Genomic DNA, 16,076 nt, shown 5'->3' with positions numbered 1-16,076 from the left:
TAATGCTGTCTTCAGCTAGGCTGATAGCAGTGGAGATGGTGAGAAGTGTTTGGATTCAACTTTTAAAATCTGTTGTGTGTAGTTGGTTTCCCTTTTCATTCTTTTTTTTTTTTTTTTTTTAAACCTCCATCAGAGGTTGTCTTCCCAATGGTTGTCAGCTTAAGGACAACCTTACGGAGCCATTGGAAAAACTTAGCAACTTCTCTCTCTTTTTTGTTATCACATGGTTCAGAGAAGGGTTTGTGTTGGCATTTAGCTCCTTGGGGGCTTGGGGATGCAAAGGTCTTGTAGTTTCTGGTACAGTGAAGAACTGTCCTGTCCAAAATATGCCCCCTTTAAGAAATACTGACTTCTCTACTTCACTAATCTTGCAAAGAGCTACTTTTTTGATATTGTGATTTCTAACAGTTTCTAAATCTCTGGTTCATTAATTTCTGTCCTTTATTTCCTTCCTTCCAATTTTGTGGAGTTCACTTTGTTGTTCTAGGTTTTTAGCTCATTTGTGTTCTCTGATCAATGTATTTGAAAATGTAAATGTCCATCTAGGTGCTCTGTTAGCTGTACCCTACATATTTTGATAGGGCTTCATTCATATTTCCCAAACACCTGCCACAGCACATAATGAGTACCCAATAGGTATTTGCTAGTTAATTCAAATATCTCCAGCCCCTTTTTACATTATTTTTAATGTTTATTTATTATTGAGAGAGACAGAGACAGAGTGTGAGCAGGGGAGGGATAGAGACAGAGGCAGACACAGAATCCAAAGCAGGCTCCAGGCTCTGAGCTGTCAACACAGAGCCCGACGTGGGGTTTGAACCCACGAACTGTGAAATCATGACCTGAGCCAAAGTCGGACCTTTAACAACTGAGCCACCCAAGCACCCCTCTCCAACCCCGTTTTTGAACCAGAGAATAGAATCCATGTTTACTGAAATGCCACGTAATAATATGATAATATTATGGTTAATAATTTAAGTAAGAGTGTACTGAACTGTTGCATATAATAATTATAAAATAGCATACATAATAAAATAAGGGGGCCCTTGTGCTTGATTACGATGCTAATATCTGTCCTTTATATTTCAGGTGCAGCAGTTACAAGGAGTTTACAGTTTACAAGAACAGCACTTCTGGACCTTATGTTCTGATGTTTACGTTGGGACGTTGAAATTAGTAGTAGCACCTGATGCTGATGCCAGGTGGATTTTAAGCCAAACACATAACATTTTTACTCAGGTATGACTTCTTTTATTAACTTCTTAAGGATCTTTGAATTTATCTACTAGTTTAAAAAATATTTACTATTTAACAGAGTAAATACTTATATCTATCCTATACTATGAGGAAAGCATAAAGGTACTTTTTTCACTCATACTGTCAAATTTGGGATTCTAATTTTAGTTAATACTCTTAAGGAAGATATTCCTATTTACTCATTATTGCACTAATTTGAATTCTTTTAAGAAAAAGTAGATCCTCCTTTATTGTATACTCCTTACAAGGCATATTAAATGCTTTTTAAAGCCAGGAACTAAAATAGCATTTGGAATAAGAATAATGCCTTGTCAGTGGCTTTAGCTAAAAGTAGACTGTGTTAACGGTTTTGTATGATAGCAAAGCCATAGTTCTGTGTTGATGTAAAAGCTTAATATGCTGTTGTGTTTGGGTTCACAAATTAGTCAATGCATGCCTGCAACCAAATTATTTCATTATATTAATGCTTAAGCCATCGTGGGTTGACATAGTCATGTGACCAATAACCATTGGAGGAGTGATTGCTGTGTTCTTCTCTTATCTATTGGGAGAATAAGAACATCTAAGGAGAGAGTGAGAAAATAGAAATTCTTCTCTCACTCCAGTTTGCTGGAAACGTTTGGCAAAATAATCTAGATGTTGACACTGCTGCCAAAATTATCTAGCACATAGATCTAGTGAGGAACTGTTTCCATGCCTTGAAACTGTGTGCTTTAAAACTGGCACATGCCTCCTGGTGTGAAGCAGTGAGAAGCCTATAACACCACCTGTGTGGTATTCTTGCCAGAGATGGTTAACATGAATCTAATCACTAGCAAACAATCAGACAATCCCAGCTTGTAGAAACTTCTACAAGACTGTTAGCCTGCATTGTTACCAACTGTCAGTGTCAAGAAAGGGGGAAAATAACTACTAGGGGATTATGCTAAATCAGAGACTTCACAATTAAATGCAATGCATAATCCTTGGTTGAATCTTGGATTGGAAATAAAAAAACAGGCACAGAGGAAATTATTGGGTGATTGGGAAATCCGAATATGGACTGCATAATAGTTCATAATAATTGTGTAGGTGTTAGATTTCTTGGGTGTGATAATGATATTGTGGTTATCAAAGAAAGTTCCCATTCTGAGCAGATACATGCTGAAGGATTTAGCGGCAAAGGGTCAGGATGTCTGATTTTCAAATGGTTCAGCAAAAGTGAAAAGATTCCTTTTAGAGAAATAAAGGAAATGTGGCAGAATGTTAGCGACTGGTGAATGTAGGCGATGGGTAGATAGGTATTTATCATACTATTCTTTTGATCTTAAAGTTTTTCAAAATAAAAATTAAAAAATAAAAACTTTAGAGACCCCTCATTGCCACCAGGATAAAACCCAAACTTCAGCACAGCCCCATTCAGTTTTCAAGCCTCCTGTTCTTCATTCCCATGTACTTCATATCCCTCCAGACTATTTACTTTCCTGTGTGGGACAAATTGTACTCTAATCTAAAGGTCCATTTCAATTGTTACTTTCCCTCTGAAGCCTAAAACCCCTCCAAGCAGCATTACTTTATCCTGTGATAATACATATTTATCTTCAGGTTCCTTCCAGACATCATGATTTTGCATTCCCAATACTTAGAAAAATGTACATGTATAATAAATTTGTTGAATAAACAAATTCTTAAAATTGTATTTGAACAAAACTGTCTTTACATATGCTAAGTATGGAAAAAGTATGGTTGGGTTCTCATTGGTCTTTTTAACCACAGCACAAAAATACGGTCATGATATATACAGACACACACACACACACACACACACACACAGAAAGGGAAAGAGGGAGAGAAAAAGGAAGAGAGGGAGAGAAACATCATTATCTTCAGACATGGACAACAGAACATAATATGCAGTTTAGTTAAGTTCAGGACCTTAGTACAAATTAAATGACATCTCAAAAAAAATAGGAAAAGAAATGAAATGATTTCTCTAATAATGAGAAATGTATGTTAATGTTCCTTGGGGGATAAGTAATGACATAATTTTATGTATAGGCAACAGCAAGACTTACTCTAGTATAAAACAGTCTGCTGGTACCACTTACTCTGGGATCTGAAGAACTACGTGTCTTTTCTTAACAGACACTATAATAAGTCTGTATGATTATGACTTTCATGTCATAATGAAGTGTGCAAGACCTTCACAGTACGTCTGAATCCTTCTCCCACCTCCTTCCTGTGTTAGAGGCCAAAGGAGAATGTGGCTAGCAATAACTTTGCTCTTCCCCCGTTATTTCTAGATCATCATGCTCTCCTTTACCTTTTTCTTCTGGTTCTACCATGTCCTTCCACCCCCATTGTATAAGCCTCTGTTGACCTGTAGGACACACTGTACTCTTCTGTGACTTGGGCGCTTAGTCACGGTTTTCCCTCTGCAAAGGAAATGCCACTTCTAGGTTTAGAAATGCACAAGCAGCTGTGTCTGTGCTTAGGAACTGCTGAAGTTGTAACTGAAGTAGGTGGAGGACGTTCTTCTGGTAACCCTGGAAATCTTGGCTTTTCAAATGGCTGAAGCTGAAAGTTTATTCAGCTGCTTCTTTGGTTTTGGAGACTGTATTTGGGTTTTGAAATTTTTAAGCTCTGAAAAATATTTTAAGCCTTTTCATCAGCCAGGGTCAAGCCACCCTGTTCCACGCTCAGCAGAGACCAGGGATTTGCAGTGAAGATGGTTCAACACGTTTTTTCTAGAGGGGAGCGGGGGTCACCCTACTGATGTTTCATTCCATCCTTTAATTATTTTACAGTTGTTTGGTGATCATTGTTTTGGTTCTGACATAGCAGAAATTGAAGTTCCAAAAGACTGAGAAGGATCTTCTCAATAATAAGTTACACTTTTTGGTTTTATGACATTTTCAGGTATCTTTCTTACAGCTGATCTTAAATCAGAATTTAAGTAATAGTTTTTGGTTAGTAAGTTGTTCTTGCTAAACTGTATATGAAGATAACCTTAAACTGAAAGGACCAACATCAGTCTGCGAATTATAATTTTCCATTCTGGTGATAAAACTGTAAGCTTCATGACTCTTTAGAACTGTATATTAGGCATGTCCTTTTTATTCTCATTTTCCTTGGTTATCAATTAATGGACAAAGGAGTTGGCTTGCTGTGCATGAAGAGAGAGTAAAACAAGTGAATTGGTGAACTTAGATTCCTTAGGGATTTTTAGTTAAGGGATAATACGATTTTTAAACTACAAGGTTTTCTGTTAGCATAAAAAAAGTTCTCTCTCCCATTCTCCCCTGCACTAACTTTTAAAAAATGAGTTATCATTTGGCAATTGAGGAGATAGAAAACTTATTTTTTATATTTGGTATATGAACAGGAAGAGAAAGGATACTGGATTAAGACGGCAATTTAACATTTTATGTTTCTTTAAAACTTGCTGATATCATCTGTTAATTTTTTTAATATACTGTTTTGTTAGAAATAATGTTTGAAGAAAAAATCTCAAATATGCTTGTTTCATTGCTCTCTTCAGTTCCACAAAGCACTGAAGACAGTCAAGCTTAAGACATGCTCTTTATTCAGTGATAGAACTTCTATCATGATTTCTTTCATCTTTTCTACTCTCCTGTGTCTGTTATGCATATTAAGTCCTGAACCCCCGCTTCCTGCTTCAGCTTTTTGTGCTCTATTCTCTAGCCTCAAAATAGAAGTTCATACTGATAATCCAGGAAGGAACCAGAAAGCCTCTTCACATGCGCAAATGGGAGTTACCCAAGTTTCAGGAACCTCCCCATCCCTCCATGCTCCTGATCCCATCCCTGTCTGACCATAGACCTCCCCCAGCCTCATGTCTGCTGGAGGGTAAGGGTAGCGAGTGGGAGAAGCTACCTACCCCCTTCCTGTTTGTAGATGGTTTTAATCTTAATTTTTATGTATCGATTCTGCTTCCCAACTCTTCAACTTTTCCTTGTCCAACTTTACATTTTTTTCATTGTATGTGCACCTTCTGAGGAGGTTGGAGTAAACAGCCATAGGATGTGAGGCAGACAGGTCCCTAGGTTTATTGTTTTTAATTAATTCACAAGGTTTAAGCTTTCATTGGTTGGTTGATGGAGGACAGAAAATAATAGCAGTAGCAAATCACCTTTATTGAGAGCCCACCAGTGCCAAGCATTTTGACAGGTGCTTAACATAATAATCTAGCCTTACAAAACAGGTTCTATTATTTGCAATTTTTAGAAGAAGGAACCCGGGCCCAAGTTATTGCTCATGACTTACAATTTCATCACATTCACCAGGGTGCCTGGATGGCTCAGTTGGTTGGGCATCCGACTTTGGCTCAGGTCATGATCTCACGGTTCATGAGTTCAAGACCCGCATCAGGCTCTGTGCTGACAGCTTGGTGCCTGGAGCCTGCTTTGGATTCTGTGTCTCCCTCTCTCTGTGCCCCTCCTCCACTCATGCTCCGTCTCTCTTTCAAAAATGAATAAACGTTAAAAAAAATTAAAAAATAATTTTATCATATTCACTCGCTGTTTCACTAATTCTGAGATGCTTTAGTTTTATATGCAAGTGTAAGGCAGTTTTCAACACTTCAGTTTAAAAGGATAAAGTCAGGGGCGGCTGGCTGTCTCAGTCAGTTAAGTGTTCAACTTCAGCTCAGGTCATGATGTCATGGTCTGCTAGTTCAAGCCCAGCATTGGGCTCTGTGCTGACAACTCCAGAGCCTGCAGCCTGTTTCAGATTCTGTGTCTCCTTCTCTCTCTGCCCCTCCCCCACTTACACTGTCTCTTAAAAATGAATAAATGTTTAAAAATAAATAAATAAAAGGATAAAGTTAATATTATATATTCAAAAACTAAAAAGTAGAAAGCTTCTGTATAATTTGGTAGAGAACACAAACCAGAATTTTCTGTAGCCATTTTCCCGTTTACTTTCCTAATTTTTTAAAAGTTTCTGAGTCATTTGCCTTTTCACAACAGTGAGTATTTATTGAGGATTTTCTAAGTCTATGGCACCAGGTTAACATTTATTTTCTTAGCAGTGCATGTGTGTTAAAAAGTAAGTCTTAGTTTTAAAAAGTGTTGACTGAATTCTGGTTTATATTACTCTCATGATATAAGATACAATGAATATTATATAGTTTTCACTTTTTAAAGACAATCCCCTGCCAGGCTATGACTCCTGGTGCCATCCCAGGGGTAGAATGTTTTAATGTAACCAAGCCGTTTTGAACTGCTAGAGTATTTGTCCTCTCTTTATGGTGAGAGTAAACTGTATTGAAAAGCTGGCTTGCATTCAGGGAGTACATGACTCAGTATAGGATTCTTTGGCAATTCTGCTTCTTTACTTTGAAGGAAACGGAGAAAGGAACATGGGAAGCTGGAAAACTTGAGGCTGTCCCCCTCAGGACAGCTGGATGAAGCAAAATGACTGCTTCTGTTAGACCAAGCTTTTTATGTAAAGCTGTAGCCTCTCAGGGGAAAGATATAAGCTTGAGTAATTAACTCATGATTATGCAAAGATCAATTTACCTAGCCTCTTTGTTTTTCCTCTTTTTTTATTGCCTTGGGCTAACCTCATTTCTTATTACCATTTTCACTGTAGTAGGGCTGGGAGTGAGGAAAGTGACAGGGCTAGTGACAGGAGCCCAACTTAGTTTGCCCATTTTACTTTCATTAAGAATTTTGTTAAAAGAGACAAGAAATTAAGCCAGTTATTTGGGCCGAAGTTGTTTTTTTAAGGTCAGACATACAGGAATTTTGCAGAAAGTTCCTTCATTATTTCAGAGGCCATCTGGGTTGAGTAAATCAAATACACTTACCTAGAATGAATCATAATAATTTGTTTCCGTAGACTTTAATAGCACATGAAATCCTTTCTTATATGTTCACATATGTTCCTTCCAGTAGTGCCTGGTATGGAACAAAGCTTTATTAAACATTTGTCAAATACTGGATGAACATGTAACAGTTTTGTGAGATGAGTAGGCTTGGTATGTATCGACGCTTTTACAATGAGACAATTGAGGTTTGTTCTAAATGTTAGCCCCAAATCCTTCTGTTTTCTGCCAGAAGCCTCTTTAAGGAGAGGCTGCTATTAAATGTATTTTCCGGAAATTTGAATAACAAATAACAATTTTGAATAACAGCTTTAACTTGACCGCAGCAAAGATTTATTTTATTATTATTTTTTAATGCAGCAAGAAAGCTGAAGGGTGTTCTGTGCTGGGAAGCTTCCAGGTCTCCCCAGTGTTTTATCCCATCAGAGTCGCTCCTGCTCCTGCTCCTCCCACACACCCATCAGTGCCTTGCAGAGCCCTCCACCGTGAACGCTAGGAAATAAAGACATGCTAGAAATTACCTCAAGATGGTAGTGTTAATAGATTTTTATCCCCCACTCTGGCTCTTTTCCTTTCCATTAATATTCTGATTTACCTTTCATTCTGTGGTACTGACAAGAAAATTCTTAAACTATTGTAGGCTTTCATTTAAACAATTATTTTTATTCGAAAGAAGGAATTTAGTAGAATTTCTGTTCATCCAGTAAACATTTATTGATTACTTACTCTGTGCCAGGCATTACTTGAGGTATAGAGGTCAGCAGTGAAAAAAAAGACAAAATCCTTTTTTTTGGAGAGATTACATGATAATGGGTGAGCAATAGTAAACACAGCAGCATAGCAAATGCTAAATTTTATAATGTGTCAGGAGGTGGTAAGTGTTGTGGATTGGGGAATCAGGGTTAGGGAAGGGTAGGGAGCATACTTGTTGGATAAATGAACCGAATGCATTTTATATAGGGTAGGCCTCACTGGTGTCTGACCGGAGAGGGAGCATGTCACATGGTTATCTCAGGGAACGCTGTTACTGGCAGAAGGGTCGAGTGAAGCTGGAACAAGAGGAGAGGAGTCAGAGAGGTAATTGGGACCAGGTCACGGGGGTTTGTAGGCCACTGTAAGGACCAAGGAAGATGAGCAGTTGTAGGCTTTGAGTGCTGGAGTGATACCACTGCCACTGTTCTGCTGCACGTAGACCAAAGGAAGGCAAAGGCAGAGGCATGGGAACTAGATCGGAAGCCATTACAAAATCCAGGCAAGAGATGAGAGTGCCTCAGGCCAAAGTGGCAGCAATTGGAGGTGATGTGAAGTGGTCAGATTCTGGGACTGTGGTGTTTTGAAAGTGAGGCAAACAGGTATTCCTAATGGGCTGAGTGTGAGAGAAAGGTCTTTCAGTTGTAACATTAAGGATAGGATTGAACCGTAGAAGATGCAAGAGCACCAGGCTTTGAGGGGAGGCAATAGTGTTCAGTTTGGCTGTGTTGTAATACTTGTCAGACATCTGGCTAAAACTGTCAAGTAGACGGTTGGTAGGTTCCAATGTGGAAATACAAATGTGGGAGGACGAGCATATATGTGGTACCGAAAGTCTGGATATTAGATGAGATCAGCTAGGGAACAGTGCAGAAAAAGAAGGAATCTGAGGACTGGGCCTTTGGGTAGTTAGTGCTTAGTACTCCAAGTTAGGAGAAAGAAGCACCAAAGGAGATTAAGGAAGACTGATAAATGAGGTAAAAAGTTACCAGTGAGTATTCTCTGGAAGCCAAGAGGGATAAAGCGTTTTCGTTAGGAGAGGAGATCGCCTGTGTCCTTGCTGATAGACTAACTGCTAAGAGGACTGACAAGTGAGCACTGGTCTGAGCACCTTGGAGGCGACCCTGACCAACAGCTTTGCAAAGTGGTGGGTGGCAAAAGTTCAGCTGAAATGTGTTCAAGAGAAGAGAGAAAAGGAATTGTAGGCAGCAAATACACAAAAATTGGTAATGTAGGAGAGCTGGTGGCAATTTAGAGAACAGTCTTTGAGTAGTGAGTTCACATCCAAAATGGAAGAGAGGAGTAGAATGTATTTAAATGACCAACAGATGGTCATACGTAAGTGTTTACTAATCATCCGTCACAGGGAGATGGGGCCTGGATCAATTTATGATTTTAGTAGCCAACTAAGCAAGCACTATGGTGTTCTCTGGCAGAGTAACAGTACACGGGTAACCTAATTGTTCCAAATTTCGCTGGGACATGGTTTATAATCAGTAGCATGGCTTTCTTCCCTAGAGGCAAATGAAGGATGTTTTTTGCAACTTGTCACTATGCTTATTTCTAAAGTAACATTGCTGGCCCTTTATGATGAAAAATAGAGAATAATTGTTCCAGAGGCAGAAGAGAAAAGTAATGCTTTCCTTTAAAAAAAAAAAAAAAAAAGGTTTTGTTTTTTTTTTTTTAAATTAATTTCTGAAATGTGTAGTGTGTTACTGGTTTGATTTTCTAATTTTTTTTTTTTTTTTTAACTTTTCAGGCTGGAGTGAGACAGCTTTATGTACAGATTGACTTCGCGGCCATGTAATGAATGAAAAGAAATTGTCCTTTTTGGGGGACCCAATATTTCTGGTACTGTACAATCCAAAACACTGTACCTAGCTTTTTAAGACGGAAATCGTCACTACAAGTCCCCAGCTCCCAAGTACACCAGGTAGCGTCAGCTGTTTGTGCTCTGCCAGGACTTCACCGCTGAGGGATCAGAGTTAAGAGGGTCTCTCCTGGACTGTTGGTCTTGTCTTTTGTGCTCTTCCCTCCAAACCATTTTGATTTCTGAGGTTTCTAGTTTTGTTCCAGGATGTTAGTTTTTGTTTCCTTTCTTTTCTTTTTCCATTTCAAAAATGCCCTCACTCCCAGTTCTCCTCCTAGCCAGTAAGAATTCAGACTATGGGCCTCCAGGCATCTGAATGTCTTCGCTGAAGCTGATGGAAGCCACTGCTTCCTTTCCACAAAACTAGTGTTACTAAAAAAAAAAAAAAAAAAAAGAAAAAAAAGAAATCATTTTATATGTAATGTCACGATTGTTGACGTTCTTCAGTATAATCATATGTTTGTAAAATTGTTTGTACCTTGCAAACTTATGAACCAAACCATATTGGGTTTTCAAAGTGCCTTTGTATCAGAAAATGTATTTGCCAGCATAAAAATGTACCATCAAAGGTCATGCATATGTTTTTTAATGCGTAATTCTGTAATCTGTATAAGGTGGAAGACTCTTGTTAGTGATGTATACAGATTGTCTTTTCGTGTCCTTCCAGCATAGGTTTAAATATATGAAAAGTTTCCTCTTACTGCTTTACCTCATCAAAAAACAGGTGTTATTTTGCTTTTTAAATCAAATTCAGTTATCACATTGCATTATTCCATGGACTGTATTTTCAAAACTTTGCAAAGCATTTGTTTTACAGACGGTTGTTTTGACTAACTTAAAACATCTGCTAAATCCCAAATTTCTCTAAAAGCTACTTGTCTGTGATAACCTTTGCTATGCCTCCTCGCTGTTGATGGATTTTCTTAATGAAAGGAAAGGCAATGTAGAGTGAAGGCAGAAATGGTTGTGACAATGTTATTGTGTTTTTTCATTCTTCAAATGCTAAGTCATACAATTTGTTTTCTTGTGCAAGCCTTGCACAAATACAGTTGCTTTCAGAAATCCTAAAAGCAACATTTTATTGAGTTTGAACTATTGAAGATACAGATCAGTTGTGATAAAACAGGTGTCTTAGAAGTAATAAGTTGATTTTGGGGTTCTGGTGTATTTGAAAAATAAAATCGTGATTTGAGATGACAAGTGCTTGAACACTCAAAGATTCTCTGTGGTTTATGAAGAAATATTGATCTGGATAGACATTTACCCATTGTTCTTTGTTTTATCATAAGGTATCTTCCCTTTTAACTTTAAAAAACTGAATTCTTGGGGGAAAAAACCCTGCAGGATGGAAATACTTGTTTAGAATGTAAACAATCGCTGTTATTTTGTCTAAGTTATAGAGTATCTTTCTCCCTATTTCTGATCTACAGTTTATGAACTATAGTAGGAAAACTGGACTTTATGCTTTTCTAAACTGCTGCAGATTGCTATGAGTTGTTGACAGTCTCCGTTTTGCAGATTAAGCAGTATTTTCAAAACATTTCTACTTACTGCCAGGCAGTTCTGAAGCTAAGAATTCCTGCAACAGAATATGTTTGATGAAAACAACTGTTGAGATGTTTAAGGAGGGAAAGTATAAAAGGAAACGTCCTGATAATGTACTGCTTTTTCATTATAAGTCTAAGTAGTCATTTGGAAGTTTTCATCCACTACCAAGCCTGATAGAAGCCTGGGGTGTTCTGTGGGTTTTGGCATATTGTGGAAAATGTGAGTCTAGATGAAGGCAGGAATTTTGGTTGTGTGCCTTTAAAAACTAATATTATACGTAATTGTACTGATTGTTCACATGTGGAGATAATATTTGCACTGGCCTGTAAAACTGACCAGTGCATTTGCAGATGCATTTGCAGATCTGCCTTTCACCAAGCCCTCCACTCCCAAGTGAAGTTTTGCATCATTTTAACTATATTCTCAATACACAAGTGCATGCGTATGTCTTTTTGATAAGGCATTGAGCATACACATTAGACTGATATGGAACTCTAATTTTGCACCTGTTACAAGAGGTTGCCAGCTTGTATGATTTAGCAGGTTGGCATTTACATTTATGCTTTAATTAAATGTCCTTAAACCTGTGTGTGCAGTAAGGACAAATTAGTGTGAAAAAAAGCAACTTTGTTCTCACAAATACTGTTGTAACAAATACTCTGTCTCATCTGTGTTTTTGGCACAGATGTACTGCTAAAATAGATAATTCCACTCAGAAACATTACCTGATTGTTGTTAAAGATTTGAGATGTCTTTATTATTGAGCTAAGTAATTCTTGGGGCTCAAGGGAGGGGGATGAATCTCTGAGTAGAACTTTGCCAATTTTTTAAAAACCAAAATATTCTCTGGAGAACAAATTTGTTTTGCTCTGGGGCAGTTTACTTAGCAAGGGAAACTTCCCCAAACTGAAATTACCTATATTAGTTTTGCGTTTTGAAATCTAGATTATATTACTCAAAGGGCTTACTGTGTGTGTTTTATTTTGCTGACTCCCTGTGCACTTTTGTGAGGGGCAGTGTGTAATCTGTAGCTCCGTATTCTTCTCATTGTCGCCAAGCTGTCTTGTGCAGAGGCATAAAGAAGTAGTAGGTAGTGGCACTGGGATTTACCTTGTATCCAGATGCTTCGGCATTCCTCAAAGCCTACATGTATATGCCAGGAACCAAAATACTGTGACTTGTGCACCTTTGTAAAGTAGCCCAGTCAGTGACTCCAAATGTAGTTGATGAGAGTTCTATGATGTTTTTACCTACTATGGGATAATCAATTTTGTATAGATTATTAACATTGTGGCATGCTCCTACAATGCTGGGATTTAAGAACAAAAAGATTTCATTGCGTAACAGAATTTTACATCTAAGGGACTGTCCTTAAAAGCAGTCTCATTCTACCTCTCATTTTAGAGATGAGAAAATTGAAGCCCAGAAATGCTGTCATTTACTCAAGGTCACAGAGAGAATTAGTGGCAAAGCCAAGACTAGAACCCAGGTCTTCTGACTCCAAGTCAAGTTCTTTCTACTCTGTTGTGCTGCCTCTCCAGTGTAATATTTGCCTTTCTGTAAATGTGATGAAAAATCATTTGTAAATAAAGGGAAGCTGACCTCCATTTTTGGTACATTAAGGCACTTTATAAATGGAGTTTTATTGTCTTGTTTTTCATAAGTAATTATGAGATTTAGAATATTATTTCCATACTTTCATTATGAGGTTTAGAATATTCTTTGTGGAAAATATAATTTTTGTACTCTTTTACTTTTTTACTCTTATGAAACCAGTTCCTGATTTTTAAAATACAATGACATCTGTGCTCTTGGATACTTTTAACTTGTGAGTGAAATTTTCTGTTAATTGCTTGAGACTAAACCCAGTTTAAGGATTGCTTAGTTTCTTTATTTTGTTTATATTCTCTGAGCTGGTACTTTTCAGAAACTAGGCTAATTCTCACGGGTTATATATACCATTTCAGTCTTGACACTTGGTAGTTTTATTACTTAGGGAGCTTTTGAGTTTTTAATATTTGTTCTCAGAGCCACACAAAATTGGGCATTAAATGAAATACAGAACCAAACAAGTTTTTTAAATCAATAGGGTGAATTTTTGAAGTCTTACCTGAACCCCAAATATTCAATTGCTTACTTTCAACATAAAAGCATTACCTTGATAAAGTTAAACTTTTTTCTTTCTGTTACCATCCTCAAAACAAATTATTTTACAGTTCACAAGAACGTTGGCAAAAATAAATAAATGTTATTCTTTGAAGCTCACTAAAAGTTTTATTAATGGAAGAAGATGGTTTCAAGACATGATCCACCAGAAGCCTTAGTCATCTAGAGCTCTACCATAGATAGAATCTAGACCCACAAATACAATGAAAAATTACGTATCAAAAAAAAAAAAAAAAAAACATTTGCAGAGAAGTATAGTTAAAAGCTAAATAGATGGGAGTCTTTTTGATGAGACCATCTTTTGGTTTATGTTTAACCATTTCCTAACTACAGATTAAAACAGAAAGATTGGGGGTCAACGTATATTAGTATTTCTGTGTCAGGTTCTTTGTGTGGTCTTTTCCAGGCTATCACATTTGAAATCCTCATATTTCAATAAAGAATTTTGCATGCTTTTATGATTGATAGAGCATTTTCAAATCCCACCCCAACCCCAGCTCTGGGGAAGGAATTCTTAACTGCATTTTATTTTACAGATGAGGAAGCTGTTTTGGGAGACTTTAAATGACTTGCCCGAGGGATAGCCAGTGGTAAGGTACTGACCTTAAATCCAGTGCTTTTTTTCTGATGACTGCTGTTTTAAGTACTTCATTCTGCTGTGGTTTAAAGACCCAAGAAGTTGTAGCTGACTTAAACAGACTCTCCAGTAAAATCAGTGAACAATTACCATGACAAAATAGATTATGGTGCAATAGTTCCATATACATTGCTTAAACTCATTCCTTCATTCAGTGCTCTCATGCGTATTTCCTACCTTTGCCACTGAATTTAAACTGTGCAGCCACCTCATACCCCCTCCTTGCCCTGCAGGGCCCTTTACTAAAAAGAATAATCAGAATCAGTATTTCAAAATCTTTAGGAAAAAAAAAAGTTTTACTAATGCTCAGATTAAGCTGCTTGAAAAAGGGAGGGATTCAGAAGAGAGCCTATGTATGAGTAAGGAGAACCTGAACTCACCCTAGCTAAGAGAGAGGTTAAGTTAATTGATGAGGGAATTCTCTTCCAAGAAGTACAAATAATTTGTGCTGCTGGAGAGGGATGTGAGGATTTGATTTACAACATTACATTGTACAGACACCTTTTCAAGGAAGAACTCTATTTCTTAATTAGTAGCAATCTATGCTTAATAATAATACTGAACTTTGAACTCTTCCTGAGGCTTTGAAAATTTAGTATTTGCAATTCTGGTAATATTGGCAAGTTTGTAAAAAAAAAAAACAAAAACAAAAAAAACAAAAAAAGTGTCTTTTCATCCATCCCATTATCCCCAAACTTAGCACGAGCTTATATGCTCAGTAAATGTTTGGTTAACTAGTGAGTAACTCTTGTAGATGGTAGTGGATACAAAAGTAAGTATGGGCTGTGGACAGAGAGAACCAGTAATTTATTATTACAGAAGACACCTCAGCTTTTCTTCGGCATTTTTGCACAAGTAAGTGACTTTGTATTCACTTTGGCCATTTTTTTTTCAAGGAACCCTGTGAGCTGCTTCTCAGTTTTAATCCAGGAACAGTAGACCAAGTATAGAGATGTTATCCATGTTGTTGGATAGGAATTTGGCAGAACTGGGACCGTGGAAGCTGGGTCACTTGAATTTTTACATTATGTATTGCCAAATGAGAAACCACATTGCCTCCTTGGTTTCTATGGAAAATTGCCATATTTCTATTACTTTGATCTGTGTATAACATACTTTGTTTCATTTATCCCCATAAAAACTCTTAGTGGTATATCCTAAAGGTGCTTCCAAAAAAACAAACACTACGTGTATTAAGTGATTTAAATATTTCTTAGCTTTTTTTCCTTTTTTCCCCTTTCCCCTCTAAATCTTAAATTTTAGTAGAGCTTCTCTATATTTCTTATTTTTCATCTCTTTTAATTAATTGCTGCTGCCACGGTAAAATTTCCCCTTTTTACTAAGTGAAAAGAAAGCTTTATTTTTAATTTTAGTATTTGAATTTTGTTTATGTACCACGTATCATGCATTAGTTAGCCTCAATGAAGATTTGGTTTTCAACTAGAAGTATCCTGTCAAGAATTTGCTAAGTAATCCCATTGCTTCCTCTGATAGCAAAATTTCAGAGATATTTCTTCCCAACTGATACTTTGCCCCGACATTGGTGAGTTTGATCAGTAAACAGAATGGATCTTTTTATATCAGAAATACTGTGAATTAAAAATTGCCAAATCCCTTCTCAGTATATTCTAAATACCCCTACAACATTTTACCTCCCTGTCTTTTCCTGCCAAGTTTGAATTTGGGCTTGATTCCTTTGGTGAAGATTATGGCATCAAAACATTTCTAAACAAATGTTTGAGTACAAGGCTAGATTGCAATGTCAAATTTCAGACTGTTGTACTTTGGTTTGAATATGCTAGAGTGAACAATTGTGATTTGCCTAAGTGTAATACAACAAATCCATCCTGTATATTTCACTTTTTTCTACTTGAAGACATTCATGTATATATTTTAACTTCAGATGTATTTAAAAAGAATAAACAATTGTAACAAAATTCTTCCAATAAAATTTGTTTCAAAACCTTCACCTGAATTGTGTCTATTAGTTTGACAAATTGAAAGGAACATTGTGAACC

General features: G+C 37.0%; 2 protein-coding genes across 5 annotated transcripts in view; one reads left to right on the top strand and one right to left on the bottom strand.

The window, feature by feature from the left end:
* Positions 1 to 16,027, top strand: part of SLC30A7 (solute carrier family 30 member 7) — an 86,468-nt gene extending 70,441 nt beyond the window's left edge. Inside the window, exons 10-11 of the mRNA XM_019457638.2 lie at positions 1,090 to 1,239; positions 9,597 to 16,027. Coding sequence (XP_019313183.1) covers positions 1,090 to 1,239; positions 9,597 to 9,644 — 198 coding nt within the window. The 3' untranslated portion in view covers positions 9,645 to 16,027. The remainder of the gene's footprint in view (positions 1 to 1,089; positions 1,240 to 9,596) is intronic.
* DPH5 (diphthamide biosynthesis 5) overlaps positions 9,967 to 16,076 on the bottom strand; it is a 52,043-nt gene continuing 45,933 nt past the window's right edge. For 2 of the 4 annotated variants that reach the window (XM_019457645.2, XM_019457644.2), the window contains exon 9: positions 9,967 to 10,079. In XM_019457645.2, the coding sequence (XP_019313190.1) occupies positions 9,997 to 10,079 (83 nt within the window). In that variant the 3' untranslated portion in view covers positions 9,967 to 9,996. Of the gene's footprint in view, positions 10,080 to 12,992; positions 14,301 to 16,076 lie in introns of those variants that run through there. The other 2 variants (XR_002082170.2, XR_002082171.2) reach the window with 2 other exon arrangements.

The sequence above is a fragment of the Panthera pardus genome, unplaced genomic scaffold (genome assembly GCF_024362965.1).
Source record: "Panthera pardus isolate Hobbes unplaced genomic scaffold, ASM2436296v1 HiC_scaffold_11, whole genome shotgun sequence".
Taxonomy (NCBI): domain Eukaryota; kingdom Metazoa; phylum Chordata; class Mammalia; order Carnivora; family Felidae; genus Panthera; species Panthera pardus.
Note: the sequence above shows the minus strand (reverse complement) of the source record. Positions and strands in the feature narration are given on the sequence as shown.